This window comes from Dendropsophus ebraccatus, chromosome 5 (assembly GCF_027789765.1).
Source record: "Dendropsophus ebraccatus isolate aDenEbr1 chromosome 5, aDenEbr1.pat, whole genome shotgun sequence".
Lineage (NCBI taxonomy): Eukaryota > Metazoa > Chordata > Amphibia > Anura > Hylidae > Dendropsophus > Dendropsophus ebraccatus.
Window position 1 is genome coordinate 51,257,256 of NC_091458.1, and position 9,332 is coordinate 51,266,587.

General features: G+C 40.3%; 1 protein-coding gene across 1 annotated transcript; it reads right to left on the bottom strand.

The window, feature by feature from the left end:
• Positions 1 to 2,030: 2,030 nt before the first annotated feature.
• On the bottom strand, positions 2,031 to 7,716 carry LOC138793551 (aquaporin-5-like). Its single transcript, XM_069972163.1, has 4 exons — positions 7,309 to 7,716; positions 5,488 to 5,652; positions 4,861 to 4,941; positions 2,031 to 4,025 (listed from the first exon to the last, which is right to left on the bottom strand). Exons 1-4 carry the CDS (start codon positions 7,669 to 7,671, stop codon positions 3,831 to 3,833), a joined length of 804 nt encoding a protein of 267 aa, XP_069828264.1. The 5' UTR covers positions 7,672 to 7,716; the 3' UTR covers positions 2,031 to 3,830.
• Positions 7,717 to 9,332: the final 1,616 nt, after the last annotated feature.

A 9,332-nucleotide genomic window follows, 5' to 3' on the forward strand; every position in this document is an offset into this window, starting at 1 on the left:
AGGGAAAGCCGGAGAACAGGATGCTGGATCACAGCAGCAGCGCACTAGGTAAGTAGATATCCTGAGTAAGTACGTACTGGTGTGTGATATATAAACTGACAGCACACATATATATATATATATATATATATATATATATATATATATATATATAGTGCTGGCAGTTTCTATGGCTGTATGGACAATACAAGGATCATTCGTGCAACACAGCTGCCTAATTTCCCTTGCCAAGTAAAGTCACTGTAAACGAGTGCCAATCTCGCTGATTGTTGGTCATTTGTGTCCACCAGTGGCTGAGAAATCGTGTAATAAAAAAGGACCTTAAGAATGGATTCTAACTAATGCAGGCAAATACCAGAGAGATCTCAATGACCTTAATGGTTTCTGTCTGGTGTCAGTTCATTATGCAGGATTTGAGCAGACAAAAAAATTACTGGTTGCAGGATTGTTTTATCTGTTCAGATCCTGCAAAATAAATGGAACCCACAAAGGAGCTCCTTGAACGGAAGCGTGACCCTAGCTTTATTTGCTGTGAAGCATTTTCTGAATTTCACAACGCTTGCACTTTGTAAATCCCTGGTCCTTTTATATTAAACTTAAAATTGTTGCAAATTCCAGTTCAGAACTCTTAATGAGGCTCCATAGACCTATATGGGGCTCTTCTGTATATTTGTAGTCCTTCTATTTTAAACGGAGGCATATGAATTTGTCAGGGAAAATAATTAATTCCTCTACTATAATAGAGGAGCTGAGCAGTTTTATATATAGCTTTATGGGAAAAGTTCTAGGATAGGCTTTCATTTATTTATGTAAATCAAATTAGTCAAACGGGCAGTGTCCTCAGTAATAGACAGCTATCTGTTTATAGGTCCACAGATACATAGAGCTATCAGTCACTGAGTAGGACCACCCACTTGACTGCTTAGCCTAAAATGAGCAGAAATGAACAGGAATAAATGACAAATTATATTTAATCTCTTCCTATTAAACAGTATATCAATCTGCTCAGCTCCTCCTACTCTATAAAATGGTGTTTGCAGGACAGACAGTATTTTCCATGTTACAGTGTTACAGGTTCCTTTCAAATATTGCAATCCAAAACCACATGAGCTTGGTCTCTTACGACTATACGAGTGCTTGCATGGACATTTATAGCAATAGAGTTTCCAAAGATAGGATTGTTTCATCCTTTTCGGCATGTAGTCTCTTTCCAGAGTTTAGTAGTTAAATGGATTAGTAGAATCTCTTTCTGTTTCATATATATGTAGAATAAGTATCATCCTTGCTATAATATTAAGGTATAATTCTACACGGTTTGCGTGATTGACACGTGAGTGCTCTAAATAAAGAAAATAGGAAAATAATGTTCCTGACTTGTCAGAGCCGTCACTAATCAAATGTCTCAGGTGGAGCAATTTTGCAGAGGTGCCGAATAAAAATGAAGCTAAAACTAGACAGAACAGAGAATTAAGTAGTAAAATGAGAACATTTTATTGTTCACTGTTATTCATACAAGTCTTTTATACATTCATCGTGCAATGGAGAAATGCTGGGAAGCCAGAGAAGATGTGACGACAGATGACAAGAAGCAGATGTCACGTGTCATGGTGCGATGCCCTGGCCCCTGGGGGCCACTTCCGCAGTGCTGGTGTTATGAGCGGGCAATGACCGGGGCAGCTGCAGGGGTTATACTTGTCACGGTATAGGCCTGAGGGCGGCTCAGCTGTAGGGCCGGTCTGTGGAATCTGCGGGTGATGATGGGCATGCGATTCTTCGCTGCACCTAGTCAGGGCACCAGTTAGTGGACACCAATGCCAGGGTTCAGTAACAGCGGTTTTATTATAGATGAGGTAACTAGTAGCAACAGTTCTGTCCGGATGCAACCGGGTATATAGCAGGCTTTGACAAGTAAAGCAGGGGTGGTGCTGCATAGGCTGTGAGAATACGTGCCGGATGATGGGAGTAGGAGTATGAGAGAAATAGCGTTGCTGGGTAGTATAGCTTGAGAATCATACTTGCTGTGAATCCTTGCAGCGATGATGAGAGATAACGGAATGACACCCAGATGAGAGAGAAGGAACTCCGGACACTTGAGCGGGCAGATACAGCCGAAGACTTGAACACAGCAGAGCACCTGATCCACACTTCTAGTGGTGAAGTGGGAGCTGCAGAGAAGAAGCCCAACTCCTCTGAGGCAGGAGAGGGACGACACACATCCTCCTTGCTTGGAAGCAGGGGGAAGACTAACTTGTTAGGAGGAAGTGGGAGGTCACATGGTTGCTCCTGGCCAGAGCTAGTCGGCCATTGGAGGAACCATGGTTACAGGGCACTGGCACGGTCACGTGATCAACAGCCTTGCATACCACTGTACAATGTAATAATACACAGGAACACATGAGAATATATATGAAAAATGCACATTACCAGAGAATACTAGGGGAAAACCAGCAGCAGTTGCAGTGCAAACACTTACCAGAACAGGCATTGACACAGCAAGAGAAATGGCCATAATAGGAGTAGTAGTCTGCATGTTCTGGGACACTGCAATGGCGATTTGACATATAATGCTATCAGGAAACGCATTGATCGTAACATTTATTTGATATAATATAAAATAGTCATTGCCCTATATACAGAACCCTCTAGTAAACACAAAAACTACAAAAACATGGCCATTTTCTTCCAAAGACAACACCATTCTTGTCTCCAGTTTGGGTGGGGTTTGCAGCTCGGTTCCATTGAAATGAATGGAGCTTAATTACAAACCACATCTGATCTGGAGACAAGAATCATGCTGTCTCTGGAAGAAAGTGGCCATGTTTTTGTAGCGCTGGATAACCCCTTTAAAGCGGTTAAAACTTACCTGTTCCCTATCCACTGGAAAAGTAAGAGATTGCTGGAAGGGATTGGAGTCCTATCTCTATGACCTTCAGATCTTCAGATCATTTTCTATGGAGCCCTCAGAAAGAGCCGAGAGCTGTACTCACCCTATTCAGAACAAAGCAGTCGGGGCTGATCTAGAGATCACAGAGGTCGACCCCCCTGTAATCTATTACTTGTCCCCTATTCTGTGCATAGGGGACAAGTATGCTTGATCGTAAAAACCCCTTTAAGTTTTATATCCATAACCTGGATAATAAAATACAGCTGCATTTTAAAGGGATTATCCAAGATTAGAGAAAACACAGGTACTTTATTGGAAAAACAGCACTACCCCTTTACTCAGGTTGTGTGTGGTATTGCAATTCAGTTCCATTCACTTCAATGGAACTGAGCTACAAAACCACACCCAAACAATGGACAGGAAAGATGCTGTTTCTAGATGTTTTTCTAAGCCTACATAACCCCTTTTAAGTTTTTTGAAGCCTGCCTAAATTTGCTATAAAAAATTTTTTTTAAAACAATACATATAAACCTTCATGTGTGGAGTCTGATAAAGTTGATGAGAATAATGCTTCCTTATAAGTTATTTAGTCATAAAACAGCAATTATATCATACAAATCCACATTATATATACTGAAAATACTCAACCTAAGTTTATACATATATTACATTTACCAAACATCTTCACATTATCATTACAATTTCTTTGGTGTATGTAGTATCAAAACAAGGAATATCATTCATGGGTTATACATAGGTACTAAACTGTACAATTAAATATGTTGGTATGAAATTTAATAGTAATAAAAATAGTATTAATGTTCCAAGTAGCCTAATAGATGTCATTGTCACACACGTGGATTCCGCCCACAAAATGGTAGTTGGGGTATGCTTTAATACTTTGTCCATTGTATTGTTTATAATGCCACCTTTTCCCTTTGTGACGTCACACTTTCTCTGTACTCTTGTGAAAAGAACTCAGTTCCACAGATTGTTTGCGGTGCTCCTCTCTCTCGCACTCGTGTTCTGGGTCATAGCTTTCTTGCAGGATGGACAAAGGATTCTTCATTGGTGGGACCAGTATGTAATTGTAGATCAAAGACCCAAAGATGGCGCCACACATGGGACCAACCCAGAAGACCTGGAAGTAAGCATGAAAATTATGTTTATTTACACAGGTCAGGAAATACTGGATTTGTTACCAGGTGTCCTACCGGCAAACATCTCATGTGCCCTTGTGGTCATTACACAGGTACTTACCATTACTCTTACCTTCAGATGTTTTTCACATTATAATTAAAATTGATAATGAATTTCTTGTCTTTGGCCAAGCTGGGAATGTCTTCTTGGATGCTGTTTATGTCTTAAAGGAATTTTTCTAGTTTTAAACAAGGCACTTCTGGCCTCTCCTCTGTAGGCTGTCCGATCAACAGGATAGGGGACAAGTAAGAGACCGCCAGTGTCCAACCTCCATATCTTCCACCCATCTCCAGATTGGCCCCCTTCTCCTTTGTTATGAAGACAGCCATGGGTACGGCACATGACCCGCGGCTCTTTCCATTCCTATGGAGCCGCTGGAAAGAGCAAAGTGCTGTGCTCACCTCTTTCTGGCGGCTCTTAAAGAAGGAATGGAGCCCCTGGAAAGAGACGAGTACAGCACTCGTCTCTTTCTGGCGGCTCCATAGGAATGAATATAACCGCGGGTCCCATGCTGTACCTTCAGCTGTATTCATAACAAAGGAGTTTGGGTGGTATCTTGCAGATAGGGAAAAAGTTAATTTAAGGTAGACAACCTCTTTATGGCTGCCTATAGACGAGTGTATGTCATGCGCATTTTGCTGTCTGTGTTATGGAAACAAATCCCAATCTCGCTGGTTTCATGACCCAAAATGGCAGCTGTCCGCTTTGGACATGAGACCCACAGTGAGACACATGACATAAGTGGGTTTTGTAGATAGGCCTTGTCTTGTGCTTACCCAATGATAGCTGTACAATCCCATTATGATAGCAGGACCAAAGGACCTCGCTGGATTCATTGAACAACCAGTAAAATAGATCTGGGGGAAAAAAAAGAAAATTGCAGAAAAATGTCAGATCACAAATATGTATCTAATGACATTGTAGATAGAATGAAAGTAACAATCGAGCACTCATTTATAAATCTGCTTAGCACCTTGTGCTCCATAACATGCTGCCCGCACACTGGACTGCATTTTCAGTGTGACAGGTCACCTTTAAAGAGACATCTTTGACTTGTGTGATTTATGTTGGTAAATTATACATAGGACATGCTGCGCAATGTGTTAATAGAATTTGCCACATAATGTCTGATACTGCTTTGCAATTAAAGTAATGCGTGGCATACTCACTGATCATAGTACCACATGTTTTCCCTTTTTACCAGCTAGCCATGTGACTACTTTTACTCACGAATTAGAACTTTTCTGCTTTATAGAAGTCATTGAATAAGCAAATAAGACTGTCCATGTATGTTCATTAGCATTCTTTATTTCATGTATTTTGAATAAACACATTAAGGGTCTGTCTAGTGGGTGCAAGCCTACTGATTTAAAGGAGCATGGTTGTGTTTGCTTCTTACATACCCCAAGTAGATGTCCTAAAGTAACTGAAAGACCAATAGATATAGCTGGTGATCCAGTGTTGTCTGTTCTTCGACTGTCTGTTGTACCAAAGACACACAAGACAAGCTGCATGGTGAGGAAGAGCTCCACTGCCACAGCCTGCCCAGCACTGGTCTCTTCATTGACCTGAAATACACAATATTATATTACTTGTATAAGATGAATCCTATAGGAAGACATCATCATTCTGAGGATCATGCAATCTGAGGATACTTACTCCTTACTACTTCTGTGGACATGCAGCTTTAACAAGATCTACTGTTACTAGAAGCGACTAATATGCTTAGATTCAGAAACTTGACTATTTGTTTTTTAAGTGGTTAGATAAGATGTAGACCTGCTGCTCACATTATAGTATATAGCACAAGAGAGAAGTAGACCGTTCCAATATTAGATCATCATGCTCATTATTTATCAGGTACTGTACCTCGCAATGTGCTACAGGCATTCCTAGATGCTTATGATAAGAGTTATATAATCAGGTTAGGGCTATATGGTGACTTTGGCAATGTGTGTCACAACCAATGATTGTACATGTGTTCACGTTGCCGCACACAAGTTGCTCCAGATGTGTTGAGACAGTGACTGACAATCCAGACCTGCTAGATTTCTGGCAACAGAGCCACAGGACTGCCATATATAATGGTCCCAGAATGTTGCCTGTCCATGCATGGTGGGAATTGTAGTTTTGCAACATCTGGAGGGATAAGGGTCTGAAACCACTAGTATTTAGTATCAACTATAAAGAAAATATGGATTTTCCAACAATAAACACTAAATATCCTATACTCACCCTGCTCTGCTCTGTTCTGTTCTAGATGATGCAACAATCAGAAATCCTCCTAGTCGGAGGTCAGGGGTCCAATATGACCACTAATACCTGTCCCACAGGCTGTGAGGCCCGTTGAATAGAGCCCACTTAGGGACCTGACTAAAACCTCACCATTTATTCAATTACTTTAGAAAGTTTGCTAAGAAATTTACCAAAAATATTAAAAACACATACTCCAGTGCTCATGCACAAGTGCACCATTTTTTTTTATATCCCTAGTTCTCCAGATATATTATATACATAATCAGTGACAATAACATCTAAAATATATATGTAAAAAAAAAATTGCACTTTTGCATGAGCAATGGAGAATGTATTTTTAATATTTGTGGGTAAATTTCTCAGGAAACTTTTTTAAGTAATTGAATTAAAGCGAAGTTTTAGTCAAGTCCCTAAGGGGGCTCTATTCCTCCAGCCTCACAGCCTATGGGACAGGTGTTAGTCTCCTGGATGATGCGCTCTCACGGCTCTCCTGATGATGTTCCTGATAAACACATTGCAGTCAATCCCTGAGGCAGAACACCAGGAAGCTAGGACAATGCATCATCAGGGCAAGTAAACTGGGACTGGTGCTGGACAGGTGAGTATATACAGGTGGGTATACCTTATTGAAGTATTCAGCATTTGTACACAATCCATACTTTAATTTCCATGTAGTGAGCTGAGCTATAGGTTATGTTAAGGTAAGCATATAAATAAAAGTGTAACAATAAGATATATACATGTACTGCTTGATGATGATTTCTATGGGCTAACATATTTTCTTCTGCCTGTTAAAGTAATAATTAACTTAAAGTGCATGTAAACATTCTAAAATCATATATAACTAAAATATATTCAGAGAATCATTTATGACTATAACACAAGCAGAGACAAATCAAAGGTCTATATAAGGTGTAACTAATAAATGGAAGCATATGTTTCCTCCCGTCTATTCATCTTTCACTCACCGAGTTGATGGCAAGATTCCCTCGCACTTTGGATGGGGTTAATTCATAGAGTAACCCAGCTCCGGCCACCGCTCCTAACATTTGTGCCAGGATGTAGAATATGCATTTGAGGAGGGAGATCTGTGATCCCACCAGGAATGCCAGGGTCACTGCAGGATTCAGGTGAGCTCCACTCACATGCCCTATCACCTGAACAAGGGTTCCTATAGCTAAACCAAAGGCTAGGGAGATTTGCAATATAGTGGGAAGTGCAGATGGCCATGCTAATGCACTACCAAGACCAAAAAATACAAATAAGAGGGTGCCTAAAAACTCTGCCATGACAGCCCGTAAAAAGGGCCCTGAGCACAGGTTTTTTAACATGGTTCCTATTTCTAGATTGGAATTTCCATTTACCCCGCTGTGGATTTTGCAGCTCTGCTATATGATGAGGATACATGGACTTCACGCAGGTATATATCTCTTGAGGGTGGAGGGAAGAAATCCATATGCAGGTGTGGCAATAAGCTATTCATATCAAATGGAAATTTTCCCATACTGAACTAGTTAAGAAAATAATTATATGTCTCCTTACAATCTAATTAACACTATGTTGTAGCAGATGAGAATAACTGTAGATAACAGGCAATAAAGGGCAGACACCCGTCTCTGGAGATAGGGAAATACTGTATATCCATAGTTTACTGTAGCTGATCAGTGGTTATGCCACTCACTGTCCACTTAGCAACATTGTCTAACCAGTCATGGGGTACGTAGCCACTTCTGAAAGATTCTTACAGTGTTTGTCATGTATGTCTGGCTATACATTCATTGGCCATTGGCCCTTGTATCATAGCTGGCAACACTGTCCAGTATAGGCATGCCATACTGTCATGTCTAGTGAGTGGTGAAGGGTCGCCACTCACCAATTGTGAGTAAATATTTAGATTTTTGATATTTTTTCTGCTTATCTGATCACCAAGAACAATACCGCTCCCATAGTACGTTTTTTGGTTTGGGTTTATAGCACATGGCATCATGGCATATGTAGGATCACTGGAGCCCTATAAATACAACTAGTGTATGCACTGGGAACTTTCCAGGCACATATGGTGAATATACACCAATAACACAGTGTGGGCATAGCCTTTGCTGTGTTTCTGATCTAGTTGTAGGCCAAAACTCCATTATGACATTCATGATGACAATGTGATCGCTTTTTATTCCATGTTTTCTGGGATTTTTTCATATTTTTATTTTTTAGCCTCTCTGGGGGACTTGTACAAGGGATTTTTGATCACTTGGACAGTAAAATGAAATACATTTCTGCAATGTATTATTGCTGCCTGTCTATGGCATTGAGGGGGTGATCAGAAGCTGACAGGACCAGCACCTGTCAGATAACTCCCTAGATGTCTTTGTCATCTAGAATGTTCTTACCTCAAGATACATGAGATATAAGGAAAACCTATAATCTCTTAAACCCCATCCCGACACATGAGGTACATGTATGTCATCTACCTGGTGGGGAGGAATGGAGCAGATCTAGGATAAGCAGCTATCACTAACCATCATTGCAGATCAGTCTGATGCCAGGCACTTAACTGTCCTCATGGTGCGATAAGCTGTGATTCCTGCATCTAGTCGGGTATTTGTGAATTGGTACAGGTCATGAATGGTATACCCTCAGTTAAGAACTCAGTGAATGGCATGACAGATCTGGCATAACAAGGCTCTACTAGTAGAACAACAATGTAACAATACAATGCTACGCAATAGCATCTGCTACATGCAAAAATGTCCAGAGCTTTAAAATATAACATGAATAATCCTGCTTGCTGACCGGGCAAAAGTAATAAAAAAAAAAACTAAAGAAAAAAGCTAGAAGTGCTGGTTTTGGTCACCTAATAAAAATAGAATATAAAGTGATCAAAAAGTTCCATGTATCCCAAAATAGTGCTGAAATTACAGATTTTGATGTAAAAGTGAAATTATGACACAGCTGCATAGATAAAAAAAATAGTTAAAAGTTTATATGGGTCAGA